This window comes from Lathyrus oleraceus, chromosome 2 (genome assembly GCF_024323335.1).
Source record: "Lathyrus oleraceus cultivar Zhongwan6 chromosome 2, CAAS_Psat_ZW6_1.0, whole genome shotgun sequence".
NCBI classification, from domain to species: domain Eukaryota; kingdom Viridiplantae; phylum Streptophyta; class Magnoliopsida; order Fabales; family Fabaceae; genus Lathyrus; species Lathyrus oleraceus.
Window position 1 is genome coordinate 467,721,587 of NC_066580.1, and position 18,058 is coordinate 467,739,644.

At 28.3% G+C, this 18,058-nt stretch overlaps 1 protein-coding gene across 1 annotated transcript; it reads left to right on the top strand.

The window, feature by feature from the left end:
- The first annotated feature begins 12,285 nt into the window (after positions 1-12,285).
- On the top strand, positions 12,286-17,646 carry LOC127120455 (probable prolyl 4-hydroxylase 9). The gene is made up of 8 exons (XM_051050885.1): positions 12,286-12,523; positions 12,598-12,699; positions 13,126-13,271; positions 14,609-14,711; positions 14,826-14,936; positions 15,008-15,073; positions 15,148-15,267; positions 17,392-17,646. The coding sequence occupies exons 1-8, from the start codon at positions 12,407-12,409 to the stop codon at positions 17,482-17,484; spliced, it is 858 nt and encodes a 285-aa protein (XP_050906842.1). The 5' UTR covers positions 12,286-12,406; the 3' UTR covers positions 17,485-17,646.
- The last annotated feature ends 412 nt before the right edge of the window (positions 17,647-18,058 follow it).

Genomic DNA, 18,058 nt, shown 5'->3' on the forward strand with positions numbered 1-18,058 from the left:
TAAATGTTTACTTTCTCACTACCATTATCACAACTCCGAACTTGACTTGATACTTGTCCTCAAGTAGCAAAATTGTCGATTTTTGTAGAACAATACAGTTAGGCAAACAAACTCTTTTTTTATGCAATATTTCCTTTCTCACTACCATTATCAAGAATGAATCTTTATTCCATTATTGAAGTTACCAATTAGAATATTTATTTCAAAGAGACTTCCTTTAGCCATTACACAAATATCAAATTGTCTTTTCACACTCTCACATTCACTTAGTGTTTGCAAGGTAACTACTCAATGACATGTAACACCATTCAACTATTATTTTGTAATAATTCTCAATAGTCAAAATAAATATAACAATAATAAAAACTCAACAAATTTACACACTTTCTGTTCACCATAAAATTAATTTCAAGAAAATCCAAATAACATGAGAAGAATTTCCATAGAATGTGAACCTTTCATTAATAAACCTAAAAAGGGTGGAGAGAAAAATAGTGAACAAAAAGTACATATACCTAAAACATCAAATGGTGCAACGCTTAGGGGACTCACCCTCTAAAGTTACATTTAAGAAACTCACTCATTTCCTTAAGGACGCGCTTTTCTAGAAAGAAATCAATGTCTTGCAAATTTAAAATCACTTTGCCCTTCCAAAGCCTTGTTTCTTGGTGAAAGGTGGGGACCTCCCTAAGGGGCCATCTCATTTGAGTAAGGAGTGGAAATTAGAAACACACTACAGGGGTTATCCTCACAAGATGTATTCGTCAATTCAAAGAGTAACAATAAAAAGTAATCAATAAGCATACAATATAAGGCGACAGTATTATCATTAAAGAGATCTCATAGGATGATGTTACAAATCCCCTCCAACGGGGAAACCGAATATAATTAAGAGACTAAGATTTGTACAAACTTGCCTTTTTGAAGTTCCACATGAAGGACTCGACTATTTAAGTCTCGACCAAGAGAATTGCTTTTACGAAGTATCGCGTGAGGGACTCGACTATCTAACTCTCACCAGAGACTTACCTTTACGAAGTCTTGCCGAAGAGACTAACCTTTATGAAGTCTCGCATGAGAGACTTGACTATTTAAGTTTTTCATTAATAACTCGACTATCTAAGTCTCACCTGAGAGAATTGCTTTTAAGAAGTCTCGTCCTAGGGACTTGACTATCTATGTCTCGCTCAAGAGCCTCGACTTTATGAAGTCTTTTCTGAGAGACTTGACTATATAAGTCTCGCCTGAAGAACTTGAGTCTTTCAGGCTCGCCCGAAAATAAATTACCTTTATTTGGATTAAATCACTTCTCCCTTTCCAAGGTCTCGTGCTTGAGAGAGTGTGGACTGAGAAAATTTTATTGGGCCCAAAAAAGGGAAGTTCATGGGAAATTGTTTAACCTAAATGTGACAATATTGGGGAGGTCGTCTGAATCAGGTATGGTCGCCTGAAGGAGGTATGGTTTCTCGAATTAGTATCTACAATTCATTTTATTTAACATTTGTGATGGGTACATAACAATAAGAGAGTCAGTCAAAAGCAACGGGGGAGGAGAAAAATGTTATCTCTATAATGGAAGAAGATTTGGTCTTTCACAATTCCCATCATTTGGCATCTCTCTCTCCCTCCCTCCCTCCCCTCTTTTAACGAGAATAAAATTTAAACTTTGAATGCTTAATTTATATATTCTTGTTCTTCACCACCTAGCCCTAAGGGTGAAGCGTTGAAATCAGTTATATTTTTTTTTAATTTACTTAGTTTTATTCATAATTCACTATAAACCTTAGATATTAACTTAAAACTAAATGTTTATTTACTAAAACATTACGAATAAATAATCTAGGGAATTTGTAACCACATAGGATAGTTCATTTATAGGCTTAATTTAGAGTACAAACAAAAATCTTTAGTCATCAAATTTTAAATCATAAATAATTTAGTTAATTTTCAATATTAGTAATTCAAACAACCCAAGATAACCTTTTGTTAAATTAATTAATAAATTTAAAATTTAGTACTATTTGCAGTTTTTGAATTCGATACGAACAATGTATGATATTAATTGTGAATTCCATATGAACAATGTATGATATTAATTGTGATTGCAACAATTTACTACACTTGTTGAAATCACAATTAATATCATACATTGTTCATATCTTGACTAAATTCTTTTTAGTCTATAAAACTTTTAGAATGGTGGAGATCTTGGAGGGCCAATCTAATTGTGAAATTGTGAATCGAGACAAGACCATGGAATCGCAACAAGATCCAAGGTAGAGAAGGTGCGATTATGGGTGAAAATAGGATAGGTCGAGATAGACTTTGTCAAGTCTAAGTTTGACATTTTCAAAGATCTGTAGTCAATCATAGGTTTATTTTTATATCTGAGTCTAACATTTTCAAAGATCTGATTGATCTATTAACCTACTTAAAAGTCTATATATATATATATATATATATATATATATATATATATATATATATATATATATATATATATATATATATATATATATATATATATATATTAAAAATTTATATAAACTAAAAATAAAAAAAATTATAAATTTGTTTACATCTGAGCTTACTTAGTAATATATGTTTTATGAGACTATTTATTTAAGAAAACTTATGACATTGTTCATAAGGTATTTTCAATTTATTTTCATAAAATTTTTAAGATAGTTAATTATTTTTTTGTATTTTAGTTCAAAGTACATATACAATATAATAATAATAATAATAATAATAATAATAATAATAATAATAAATTATTTTTATTTATTTAAATAGACAAATCTAATATAATTAAAAGGTCTTTTTATGGCTTAGACCTAACATTTTCATCTAAATAAATTTATAAAAAAATTCAGTCATTTTTATCAAAAAAAAATCCTAGATCTGGATCTGATCCATAGTAGTTATTGACTTTCGCAGGTAATTGTTGGTTTTGAAAGATACCTTTGTGAGGATGTAAGATTAATTTTCACCACCAAACATCATTGAGTTTTGTGTAAGTTTGAATAATAGTAAATAGTTATATTCATTTTTTATTAAATAGATATATATTTTAATTTGATCAAAAAAATTTGTTTGAAAAAATAAAAAATATTAAAATGATAGAAATTTAATAAATATTTCGTTTGAGTTGAACTTAAGTCATTTCAAACAACATCTAAAAATAAGAAATGTGGAAAAAATGTCTTACTCTATGCATTGCAAATGTGAAATTGTTAATTATTATTCTTTAAATTATTGATAGTTAGTCTCCATTTTTTTAATTAATGAAAAAAATGGCATATTCTTTTTTTAAATTTAATTCCTGAAATATATAAAAATAAAGGTCATTTTTTCTTTCTCGTATTTCACATTAAAAAAGTCAAATATGTTTGGTAGAAATTTTGGATCAAATACTTTTAACTTTGATAGGAAAGAAGTTACAATTTTAATAAATTATTATTATTAACTATTAATAATTTGTTCACTATGAAATACTTTATTGGTCTTAGTTATAAAAGAAATACTAAATTATAGTTTTAGTCCTCTATTATAGTCTATACGGATTAGTCCCTCTATTTTACTTTTAAATAGTTTTAGTCTATCATCATCATTTTTTATTAAAGAAATTTTAATTTATAATTTTTTTAAAATAGGTGGCACATGAATGATGATGTGGTACAATATAGGTGGATTATTAAATTTCATATCGTTAAAATAAAAAATTAAACAACATATAAAAATAAGAAATGTGAAAAAAAATTTCTTAATCTATGCATTGCAAATGTGAAATTGTTAATTATTATTCTTTCAATTATTGATAGTTAGTCTCCATTTTTTAATTTATGAAAAAAATGGCATAATCATAAATAAAAGTTTTCAATTTTATAAAATATTCTTCTTTTTTATATGGCATAATCATAAATAAAAAATTTCAATTTTATAAAATATTCTTCTTTTTTATATAGTACTTTAAAGAGTTAGGACTCGTTTGATTGAATTTTGATTTTCTATTTTTAAAAATGATTTTATAAATCAGTTTTAAAAAATTGTTTTCTAAAAAACTAATGGAATAAAACCCGTTTGGCAGCTCTGTTTTCAAAAACCGTTTTAAAAATAAAAAACTTAAAAACTTGTATGGAGAAATTATTTTTGATTTCTAACTTTTTTTAAAAATGAATATCTTAAAGATCCTAAAATCTAATCTTGTAAGTTTTATAGTAAAATAACTCCAATACAAATCAAAGCTATATATAATTTTATCAATGGGATAAGATAAGTTAATAAACAATCTGAATATTTAAGATCTTCTATTTTCTATTTTATTAATCATGTGAATATATATATATATATATATATATATATATATATATATATATATATATATATATATATATATATATATATATATATATATATATATATATATATATATATATATATATATACTCAGTTAAAAGTTAAATGGTTTTATCTTTGCAAAACTCATATATAATATATTTATTTATGATTAATTTAATTTTTTTAATAACATTCAAATCAATTTTATTTAATTCATTTTAGAATCTACAGTAATTTTTAAAATAAATAAAATATCAAAATAAAAATTAAAGTACTAAAGTATTTGGTATTGTAATATAAAGGAGCAACATAGAACCAATAAAAATTAAGGGATCTAAAATAAAATATAAATATAATTAAGACTTTAAATAAATAATGCCAAATAAAAGATATAATAATTTTCATGAGTCATCAAATATGAACTATATTAAAAAAAATAAACTTTACCAATTTAAATATATTTTTATAAATTTTACTTTTGATTAAAAATAATCAATTGAGAGGATTCTATATTAAAGTGGATTTTTTTATACGATTAAAAATGGATAAAACATATGATACAATAAAAAAAATTCACAAATATGTTAAAATAAAATTAAAAAAAAAACAAAGAACAATGTTATCGTGATGCTATATTAAAAAAATTCACAAACTTGCAAAAACAAAATAAAAAACAAAAAGTTTAGCGTATTTACGGTAATGCTATTAATGAAAAATCACTATTTTTCGTATATTTTCAAAACACCAAATAGAAAAGAAAAACATCTAAAAGATGTTTTCACTTTTTAGTTTTTAAAAACAGAATACTGAAATTAATTTTGAAAACTCTATAACATAAAAGTCTTATCAAACAAATTTTTAGTTTTATAATTTTTGAGAACTAAAATACAGTTTTTAAAAATCAATTCAAACATACCCTTAATATTTGTTTTGTACATAATCTTAATCTCAGGGTTTATTTTGGTCCCTTAATTTTAAAAAGATTCATATTGATCCCTTAAGTCTTCAAAATATTTTATATTAGTCATTTTCGTCTTATTAACGACGGAAAAACTCAAAAATCAATCGTTAAATGCATCGCTAATTAGACAAAAATGACTATCATGATATTTTTTGAAGAGTTATGAATCAATATGGACATTTTTAAAATTAAGGATCAAAATGAATATCGAGGTTAAGATATAAAACTAAAAAAATATTAAGCCTTTTTTAAATATATAAACAAAGAGGGTGAATTTGTAAAATCATCATTAGTTCCAATTCTAAAAAAAATATATTTTCTCCATCTTTTTACATTAAAAAAAAGGGTAATGCTAACTTGTGCCCCTAGGGCTAGGGGCACAAGTTAAGAACCAAATAAAGAAATGTTATCTTGGAAATTGTGTATTGACTTTAATAAAAGTATAAAATTAATTTTTTAATTGTTTTTTCCAATACAAACTTTCTATAAGTGGTTTTCTTAACTTGTGCCCCTAGGGCACAAGTTAGCATTACCCTTAAAAAATATAGTAAAAAATAAAACTTTTAATTTATATTTTAAAGTATTCCTTTTTAAAATTTAATTCCTAAAATATATAAAAATAAATGTCATTTTTTCTTTCTCATATTTCACATTAAAAAAAATCAAACATTTTTGGTATAAATTTTGGACCAAATACTTTAACTTTGATAGAAAAGAAGTTACAATTTTAATAAATTATTTTTATTAACTATTAATAATTTGCTCACTATGAAATATATTATTGGTCATAGTTATGAAAGAAAGGTTAAATTACCGTTTTAGTCATCTATAGTCTACTCACGAAATCAATTCCTTCATTTTATTTTTAAACAATTTTAATCTTTCTTTCTCATTTTTTTTATTAAGGAAATATTAATTTATAATTTTTTAAATATGTGGCACATGACATGATGATGTGGCACAATATATTTGGATTATTAAATTTCATATCATTAAAATAAAAAATTATATTATATTTGTACCACCAAAAAAACAAAGAATATAATTTAGAAAAAACTAAAGTCAAATTATATTTCTTACAGATAGTTTTCTATTTGAGTTTTATTTTTTCTTTAAATTATATTAGGGAACTAAAACTGAGAAAGAGGGACTAAAACTGTTAAAAAATAAAATAGAGGGATTGATTTTGTGAGTAGATTATAATAGGGAACTAAAACGCCTAAAAACATTAATTATAAATAAATGTAAGAACAAAGAAAATAATAATCAATATTATATTAAAACAAAATAAAAGTTCATTTTAAAACAATTGTTTGGCTAAAATGACACAAAACTAAACATATGGAGTGTTCCATGAGATTAGTTTTTTAAAATTGTCATATATATATATATATATATATATATATATATATATATATATATATATATATATATATATATATATATATATATATATATATATATATATATATATATATATATATATATATATATATATGTGTGAAAAAATAATTGTTACTATTTTTAGAAAATTATGGTGAAAGTGTTGATCAAAATTTCAACCTCTTTATTGCTTTATTTTTCTAATTCTTTACTCTAGTCATCAAATTAATATTTTATCCGATTAATGTTTTTTATGAATGGTGTTATTTTATTTTTGTTAGAATATCAATTTAAGGGGTTTAGTATGAAAGAGCATTTTTATATTTTTTTATATTTTTTTTCTTTTTACGGGAAAAATACCTTGTGAGAGATACATCATATACTCATCAAAAATCTTAAGTCGATAGGTGTATGAGTTCTCTCACTTATAAATGTTCAAGCCTTCATTCTTGTAATTAATGTAGGGCTTCCTCATACTTTTTTCTCATAGTTCGTAGTACACCTATTTTTTTCTCAACACTCACCCTCAAGTGTGAGTTCATCCACAATATTTCCCTCAATTTGAAGTTTTTTTATCAATATACACTTGTACCATCGTTGGCACTCTTCAACGAGACACCTCATATCCAGCACTTGTGAGGAGTGCTTTCGATACAAGAAAGCCGGTCCCTCACTTGAACCAAAGACTTCTAATACCACTGTTGGATCATCAATTTGGATGTTCAACATGAGAGAGCATTTTTTATATTTATTGGATTTTTTTTCTCTATGAGCAACACACATTGTGAGAGACACACAACATACTCACCCAAAATATTAGAGATAAATTTAATAGTTTGTTATTAGTTTGTTAGGGTTTGTTAAGGTTGATCATATTTTCAAGCTCTGATAGCTTGTTATATTTGTTAGGTTTGTTATTAGTTTATTAGGATTTGTTAGAGTTAATCCTATTTTCAAGCTCTGAAAGCTAGATCATTACTCTATATATAAATGTATGTCATGTGTCATAAAAAACAATAAAAATACAACATATTTTTCAAGTTAATTTTCTATTATGGCTTCCGAGCACGATTCTGATTCGAAAGAGATATTGAAGAATAAAAATACCTCCAAACCTTAAAAACATGACTGGTAAATTTGAATGTTGTTTCAATTGGATAGTTGGTCATGGTGATTCCCACATCATGACTTCTTTGACCTCAATATTGAAGAAAATCAGAAAATTAGATAAACCTTTATACATTACTACACCAATAGGAATTTCAATCTTAGTTAAAAATATGGGAGATGTGAATGTATCAAGTTTCCTTACATTAAAATATGTGTTATTGGTTCTTGACTTTAAATGCAATCTGATTTGAAATCATAAACTAACATATGATTTAAATTGTTATGTGATTTATGATCAAAATTCTTGCACAATACAGGACCAAGCCTCGAAGAGGGAGATTGGATTAGTTGACCTGCACGAAGGGGTTTATGTTTCCACAAAGAAACATCAATAAGGCTTCATGGGTGCAACTAAGAAGGACATGGAAACCTTACGGCACATCAGAATGAGACATTCCTTAAATCAAGTCCTTCAACATATTTCATATTTAGTCAAATGCAAGTCCTTCTACATCAGAATGGGATATTCCTCAAATCAAGTCCTCCTACAAGGAAAAACAATGTAGAAACTCTTTCCCTTTAAGTACTAATAAAGTTGAAACACCTTTTGAATTGATTCACTGTGACTTATAGGGGAAATACCATACTACCACAAACAATAGATCACATTACTTTCTAACCATTGTAGATGACTACACTCCTGGCACATGGGTATATTTAATGAAGCACAAGACAAAGACTTTACAACATTTGATTAGTTTCAACAATCTAATCAAAAGACAGTTTAATATGCATATCAAGAATATTATGAGTGACAATGGGACAAATTTTACTAACTCTGATTTCAAGTGCTTCACTAAAAAATAAGAGATCATGCATGAAACTTCTTGTGTTGTCACACCTCAACAGAATGAACGTGTGGAACGAAAGTATAGACAAATTTTGAATATAGCACGAGCCTTGCGTTTTCAATCAAATCTCCCATTGCATTTTTGGAAGATTGTGTATTAACATCAATGTTTCTAATCAATGGAACCCCTACAGTGGAAAATAAAGGAATCACTTCATACAAGTTACTTTTTAAGAGAGCACTAAACTATGATCACTTAAGAACTTTTTACTACTTGTGCTACAAGAAAAATGACTCAAAATGAATTAGTAAATTTGATCCCAGAACTGAAAGGTGTATTTTTATTGGTTATCCACAAGGACAAAAAGGATGGAAAGTTTACAATCCAAAGACTCGTTAATGCTGCATGTTGAGAGATGTAGTATTTTATGAGCATATTTTTCCTTATCACGTGCAAGACAATAATGGGTATACTAATATTAGAAATAACTCATAAAGTGATAACCGTAATGACGAGTCTTCACTCTATAATGATTCAAAATTGGAAGTACCATGCCTTTTTGGGGAAATTCCTCATAATGACCAAACATTAGGTCATATAGAAAGTTTACCCATTAAGGAGCCTGAATACACAAGTTAAATTGAGGGTGAGCCTATAGAGCAAGAGCATGTATCCATAGATGATGTGAAGGAGAAATCTCAAATAAGGAGGAGCCTCAGAACATGTCACGCATAAGACACCTCCAAATTATCTAAAATACTATGATTATGGAAAATTAAACATAAACCCTAAGTGCATGGTATCAATTCCAGAATCCTCTTCAAGTATCACATATCCTATATAAAAAAATTTAAATTATGATAAGTTTTCACAAAAAATATAGAGCTTATCTTGCAGCCATCAGTAATGACGAAGAACCTCAATCATATACCCAAGTAGTCAAGCACACAGTTTGGAGGGAGGCCATGGCTCGAGAAATCAAGGCTCAAAAAGATAATGAGACATGGGAACTAACTTATTTAACGCAAGGAAGAAAATTGATAAAATGTAGATGAGTATACAAAATCAAACATAAAGCTACATGTGAGATTGAAAAGTACGGGGTCAAATTAGTTGCTAAAGGTTACACACAAATAGAAGGTGAGGACTTCAATGAAACTTTATCACCAGTGGGAAAAAATGACCACAGACAGATGCTTGTTAACAACTGCAGTGGCGAAAGGATAGAAATTACATCAAATGGGGATGTTAGCAATTCCTTCTTGCATGGAGAATTGACATAAGAAGTATATATGAGTCCTCCATAATGATACAGATTAAAGAAGTCATTGCATGGCTTGAAACAAGCATCTAAAAATTGGTATAACAAACTATCTCAATCTTTAATAAAACATGGTTTCTAAGACAACCAGACTGATCATAGTCTATTTACTTATTCACATGGATCAATTTTTCTTGTTATTTTGATCTTTATTGATGATTTGATTATTGCTAATAATGACCTTGAGGCTTGTGATCAGCTTAAGAAGTATCTTAGTCAATGTTTCCACATGAAGGATCTTGGTTCGCTTAAATACTTCCTAGGCTTAGAACTAACATAAGGGTCAGAAGGGATATTCCTTTGTCAAAGAAAATAAACCTTAGACATTATACAAGAATATGAAATGCTTGGTTAAAATCCTTATTTGTTTTCAATGGAACAAAATCACAAACTTTTTTGGCCAAGGGACCTCCACTCTTAAAATTGTCAAGATATAGGAAAGCAGATGGATGCCTGATTTACTTAACTATCACTAGGTCTAAGTTAACCTACTTAGTTCATATTTTAAGTCAATTCATACAAACTCCAATCCAAGACCATTTGGATGCTGCTATTCGAGTCTTACAATATCTCAAATCTTCTTCTGGTTAAGGTATCATTCATTCACAACGCAATGATCTATAACTAGTTGGCTACTGTGACTCAGATTGGGCATCGTGACCCTTTACCAGAAAGTCCATATAAGATTATCAAATGAAACTTGCAATGCTCCAATATCATGGAAAACAAAAAAAAAAACCACAATCTCTCAATCCTCAAGTGAGGCTAAATATCATGCAATGACACATGCCACAATTGAAATACTATGGCTACATAATTTATTAGAGACTCTGCAAGTTCCATGCATCAAATCCACGCTTCTACATTATGAATCAAGCAGCTCTTCATTTAGTTGCAAATCTGGTCTTCCATGAAAGAACAAAGCTAATTGAAATTGACTCTCATTTTATCAGGGAACACATACGGTCAGGTTCCATAAGCACAACTTACTTGCACGCCAAACAACAAAATGTTGACATTTTTACTAAGTCATTAGGCGTGAAAGTTTTTCAAGATCTCATGTTCAAGTGGGGTGCTCATAGCCCTCACCCTCAAACTTGAGGGGGAGTATTAAAGATAAATTTAATAGTTTGTTATTGGTTTGTTAGGTTTGTTATTAGTTTGTTAGGGTTTGTTAGGGTTGATCCTATTTTCAAGCTCTGATAGTTTGTTATTAGTTTATTATTAGTTTGTTAGGATTGATCATATTTTCAAGCTTTTAAAGATAAATCACCGGCTTATATATAAAGGTATGTCATGTGTCATCAAAAATAAAAAGAATACAACATATTTTTTAAGTTAACTTTCTATTACAAAACTTTAAGGTGATATGTGTGTGAATTTTCTCACTTATAAATACTCAAATATCTACGTTTCTAATCAATGTGAGGCTTCTTTACACTTTCTTTCTCAAATTCTTAATCCACTCCTGATTTTTTTTCTCAACAATCTTGACACAAATTATTACATTTATATTGTGTTGTAGTGTTCACAAATACTGGGAAATGATGTTTTTTAATAGAATAAAAGTAAAATACAAATTTTTATAATAAAAACTATATTTTAAAATATAAATAATTATTTTATAACACAAATATAAGATTATATTATTAATAAATTTTATCACTTCATTAATCATAAAAATTTATATTATTAACCACTTACTTATAAGTTATTGATCAATTTCTTTAATTCATAAATAATAAAATACAAAATATTAATTACTTTTCAGATATATAAACTATATTAATCAATCTCTTAGACTTCATTAATCAACTTTATTTAATTATTTAGGACTACTTTTTATCCATGTATGATAACCAAATTATGAACATCTTTAATCAATATTTTACGTGTCATTAATTTATCGCGTGAACTATGTTGTGATGTCATTACATTCATAACTAAACTATAAATTGTGTTAATTGTTTTACATTCATTTAATTAATTTTACTTTACCACTTAAAACTATTTTGTGATGTCAGAAGACATATTAACCAAACTATAAATTATTTTAGTTGTAAATGTAAAATTACTTTACATTAAACACTACTTTTTGAATTCTAATATTTTATTTGTTTTGATTGTGAATGTAAAACTAATTCAATGTTTTTTTCTCTCCACGTCACATATGTGTATATTTATTGGTTTGAGATATTATTAACTAAATTATATTAAAAAAAGATTTAGTTATATATATATATATATATATATATATATATATATATATATATATATATATATATCTTTTGACTGAATTTTTAAGACATACTTTTGTCTTTTGACAGAAATTAATAATCCTGTCTTAGGGAATTTGCATGTTCAAAGTAAGTCAAATTCTTAAATTTCAATAGCATTTGATTTGAAGAAAGAAAACCGAAAATCTCTCGGCACAATCAAATGAAAGACAAAACTTATAGACCAAATTGGAGGTTCGGGTTACCTTCTGTTTTCCTCTTAAGCATCTTCTTCTTTCTTGCTGGATTCTCTAGTTTCAGATTCTTCCACCACTCTCAGGTTTTAACTTTCTTTTGATTTGTTTCTTGTTGTACTGGAAATTGTTTTTAACAATTGATCACTTAATTTTTTAGGAAGATGAATATGGAGTGAGAGCGAGATTGAAGGAGAAAGAGCACCGTTTGTTACATGTAGGAGAGTCTGGTGATAATTTCATTACTTCCATTCCTTTCCAGGTTGTTATGCTAAGTTAGTTGAAAACATGTAGATGATTTTAAATTGTGTAATATTGCCGATGTTGTAACCTCCACAACTGCATCAGGGTGCCATAATTGCTTCGACTTAAAATCACTTGCACAATACGTATGAAGAACTGCACCAGACAATTTTTTCCACGTTTGTTCAGTTTTGTTTAGAAACTTTTTTCATAATTCTAAATCTCAATTTTCATATGATATAATAAAAAATCTTAATTTTAATAGTCTCTCAAATGTGTATTTCAAACAATAACCTAATCAACGTCGCAAGAAGCACAATATACAATGCTACAACCTTAATAACCACATTTTCAATATCCGCAAGAACAATTTAAAATCATAATCATTATCAAGCATTCCTAATTATCATGAATGGCAAATGTAACTTTGATTTGTGTTCTTCAGATTTTGAGTTGGAACCCTCGCATTCTATATTTTCCCAATTTTGCAAGTGTGAAACAATGTGAAAGTATAATTGAAATGGCAAGGATAGAGCTTACAACATCAAAAGTGGAAACGGTGGAGGGGATAAGTGATCTTCGAAGAACAAGGTCAGTGTGTATGCTTTTTGTAAAAGTTAATTATTCCAGTAAGTAAATGTAACTATTAAGAATTATTATGAATTATCAAAATATATAATTGTAATTAGTAGAGATTATTATGGGAAATATTAGACGTGTCATTCATTGTTCTCTCGAGAGGATCTCTGGCTAGAGTTTTGGGTTGCTGGTGCTGTTGTTTTGGCTTGGTTCTACTATAGTGTTGGTTGTAGTGTGTTGTTTTTGTTTTTTCTTAGTTTTTTTATAGCAAAGCATAAGAAAAAAAAAAAATATATATATATATATATATATATATATATATATATATATATATATATATATATATATATATATATATATATATATATATATATATATATATATATATATATGCAAAAGGAGCAAAAACCATCAGCAGTGGACAGGAGTAACAAACACAATCAAAGCCAAAACAGATAAACGATCTGATCTATCTTGAAATCTCAGACACAACAAATTTCTTGAGAGAGTTAGTTTGAGGAAGCTAAACATGACCACGTGCATAAAATACAAGGAGGGAAGTTGACCATCAATACGCCTCTAAATGCCAATCCATTTTAGTGGGCCTTGCTCATAGTTTGACAGAGAAACGACAAAACCCAAAGTGTCTGCATGAATACACTTCCTCAACAAGCTAATAACTCTAAACATCAAATGATTAACCGTCAAGTTTTTTCTGACAAAAAATGCTTCATTATGGATTTTCCAAATAGTCCATACTAGCAAATACCATATCGAAACAAAGCCTAAAGACTACTATTTAACTTGATCTAAACCCTGAAACAACTCAAACACGTATAAGATAAAATATGGAAGAGACGCAGACTACCCAATAACCTAAAAATTGTATACCATATAACAAAGGAAACATGTCACAATACAAAAAGATGATCAGACGAATCCACCTACCCAACACACCCCACATTACTAATGCCAGACACAATTTGACGCCTCAAAATAATAGGCCTACTTGTAAACCTATTCTGAAACAATTACCAAAAGAACACTAAAACTTTAAAAGGTGTCCAAGTATTACAAACCCTAGCAAGCCTCCATAAAACCCCTTAGTTATTCTCTCTCTCTCTAAAAGGAGGTGTGAATTAAATTATCGTATTTTCTTGATTTTAAGACAACGGTTCATACTTGTCTTCATAATTATTGGATAATTTTTTGTTAATTTAGATAAACAATAAGTAATATGAATCACAAAAATATAAAATCATAATAAATAAGCTATTGTTAGAATGACTTAAGATAAGGAATTTATATTAAATCATTTCATCAGCATAATTTTTTTCTTTTTCAAACAGTTCTGGTATGATTAATAGCGCTTCTGAGGATAAAACAGGTGTTTTAGATATGATTGAAGAGAAAATAGCAAAAGCAACGAAAATTCCCAAGACTCATGGAGAGGTAACATTTCTATTATGGCCCTTGCCACTCTGTGTAAGAAGGCAATAATTAAAAATCTTATAAATGTCATTCACTATTTAGCTTCAATTAGCTTCAATTCACTTTGTGTTTCAGATATTTCATATCCTCCGGTACAAAGTCGGACAAAAATATGACTCTCACTATGACGCAATCGATCCAGGTGAATTTGATCCAGCTGAATATGACTACCAAGAAAGTCACAGGGTATGTGATATTTTATCATACATGGGTATCCAAGTGTATTTTTTACACCACCATTTTTTGTTATTATGCAGGTAGCTTCATTTGTGTTGTATTTAACGGATGTCCAAGAAGGTGGGGAGACAAATTTTCCATTTGAGGTAAAATCTCAGTTCATCGTTATTTTGCATTTTCTAGTCATGTACTTAGTAATTCATGCATTGCTATTGTGCAGAATGGGTCAAACATGGATGGTAGCTATGATCATAAGGATTGTATTGGTTTGAAAATAAAACCACGGAAGGGAGATGGACTTCTATTCTATTCATTTTTCCCTAATGGTACATTTGATCGGGTTAGTATTAAACTAAGCTTTCAACACACGAGGATCCATAGCCAGGCAATAATAATATTTATTGTGCTCGGAGCATACAACACAACATTGATGAGTTCTTGATTTCATTTATTGTCTTTCTTCAAACATCGTCAATATCCTTTAATCGAATGGTTATGTTATCTGCAAATCATATCTCTGTGTTTCATGAATCATCAAAATTGACTAGTCATTCTTGATATTTTATCATGTGATTTAAACTACTTAGGGTCAAAGTACCACTTATATACGCTTCCAAGTTCATCATTTGTTGTTTTCATCAAGAGGATGGAGTATGAGTCCAAGTCACTCTCACCTTGAGTCATGCATGTCGTAATATATGCATTGGCTTTTCCTATGAATTTGAAACTTGTTGGAGAGACCAATGAAAACAAACTTTTATAAGTATTGTTTGTTTCGAATTAGGAGTCTTAGTTGAATCATAATGAAATTATAGAAAAATAACTTTTATATCTTTTAGTTTGCCTATAATTTTCAATAATTTTATTACATTTCAACTAAGACTCCTAATTAAAAACAGTCATTACTTGAAATAATTTATCTTAATTTGGGTCCAAGTGGGAATAGCATATCACTTCTGCATTTCCATAGAGTTTTGAAAAATCCAAACATCTCAGAAATAGATAGAGAGGTCGGTCGGAATTTCTCGAACGAACCACACTCTTTCATATACGTCAGGAGTCCATTGATGAGAAGGGGCTGGGGAAAGCTTGAACCCAATTCCTACAGTGATGAATATAAGCGCAATTGAAATTCCCGGAGAGTTATACATTTGTGTATTGATAAGACCATTCACTATTTCTTGAAGCTCTCTCTCCCCCGGATGAACCATATAGCCAAGAGAAACCATGAACCAGAATAGAAGAGCTTGCGCCACTCATGAGGCTCTTCAGTAAGTTTGAAATCCAACAGAATAGCAATTTTTCCTTTCATATCCATTTGGAGTCTCTTATAGTTACTTCTAGTAATTACACACTTTTGTTGTCCTTGGGTTTTTCTTTTGAGGTCCTCGTCACATTTTCCCTTACACTCATCTACAAAGTGTTCAAATCTTTGAAAACTATAATAATAAATATTTTCTTATTCATTGGTTTATTTTTCTACCTATATTCATTAGCATTATTGCTTCTTGAAAAATATTAGATTTATCATCTTTCTTAGAGTTATCTTGTTGAGATCCATTTTCTTGATTTTTTTTCCCTCCACATTTATTAGATATTTGACCCTGTAGAGTCTGTTCAATAGTCTGTTCAATCACTCATTCAAGAACCCTCTATTGATTTTCTCCAAAGGAACCAATATTTTCTCAACCTTTATGACATACAAATCCTTTGATTCCTCAATTACCAATGCAATGTAATCAAATTTGGAGCAGAGTTTCATCCATCTGATCACAATGGTTTGATCATAAATAGCTTCACCATAGCTTTTCACCTAACTATGATCGTCTTGATCTCAATTCTTGCTGTCAAGAACAAAGAGTTTCCCACTAAAACAATATTCAAGATTTTCCAAATAACTTGCCAATTTTCCCTGAATTGACACCAAATCTTGGACCCTTTAGAACTCAATAGCTTGAGGATATAGATATCATTTGTTAGAACTATACACACATAGGAGAGAAAAAGAGAAAATGGAAGTAATTTGTGTGCGTTGCACTTCATATTAACATTCTTTTATGATTGTGTACATTCACTATTAAACCAATGATTATTTATATATCACTAGTTGAGTTTACAACCACTAACCAGGTCAACAACCTAATTAACTTAATTAACTACTTGTTACACAAGTAACTTAACTAAAACTTTTTAGATTTGAATTACAATTCAACACAAAAAAAGTGCTTTGCTCACCAATTTTATAGTGTGTGTGGGAGAAAGGAGTACTCACTTACACATGTTTGTACACAAAAATGAAAACTTACACAAGTTGTGAATGTCAGCATATGTGTACATCACTAACTATTGAATGTAAATTATATTTGAATCAAACAATACATAATGCTTATGTATTCTAAATTTAAAAAATAATTTTGAGCTTAGATATGAAGATAATTTGACAATCTTTTTATAAATTTGGCAGACATCACTTCATGGAAGTTGCCCGGTAATTAAAGGGGAGAAGTGGATAGCTACAAAGGGGATAAGGAATCAATTACATTATGAGAACTCCTGATTAGATGGTACCTGCAATTGGGATTCAAAGTCTTATAGAATAGTAGTATTTGCTATTTCTATAGTCAGATAAATAATCAGGTATAAAATCTGATTGAATATTAGAATTAAAAAACAAAATAATACATAAACAAGATACATGAGTCATGCAATTACTTTCTAATATGGTGGCAAATTTAGAATTTTTTTAGTAGTAAATTCTTTATCTATTAAATATAATATATATATATATATATATATATGTATGTGTGTGTGTGTGAACTTGAAACCATAAGATTGATGAATAATTGAGAAAATTAGAGTGTGAAGAGAGAGAGAGGAATTGAGAGAGAGATAATTGTGGGAGAGAAAGTATTTCATTAACCACTAACAAGGCTACCTCAAAAGGCAATCATACAAATGTTTGAGATACAATCTACACAAACAAATAATAGAGAAAAAAACAGTTTTCTCGGACCTGTAATTGGTTACACTAAACCTATAACCGACTATAGTTGTTACAAAATTAATTCCATTTTTGTCTTGCTGTAACTGGTTACACCCCCCGTGTTAATCGGTTACAACACTTGAATTAT

Bases quoted from the DNA above. Each gene is read 5' to 3' on its own strand.
- LOC127120455 (XM_051050885.1), top strand. From the start codon at position 12,407: ATGAAAGACAAAACTTATAGACCAAATTGGAGGTTCGGGTTACCTTCT. The intron at 12,700-13,125 runs GTTGTTATGCTA...TGTGTTCTTCAG, and splicing joins TTACTTCCATTCCTTTCCAG to ATTTTGAGTTGGAACCCTCG. The intron at 14,937-15,007 runs GTATGTGATATT...GTTATTATGCAG, and splicing joins ACTACCAAGAAAGTCACAGG to GTAGCTTCATTTGTGTTGTA.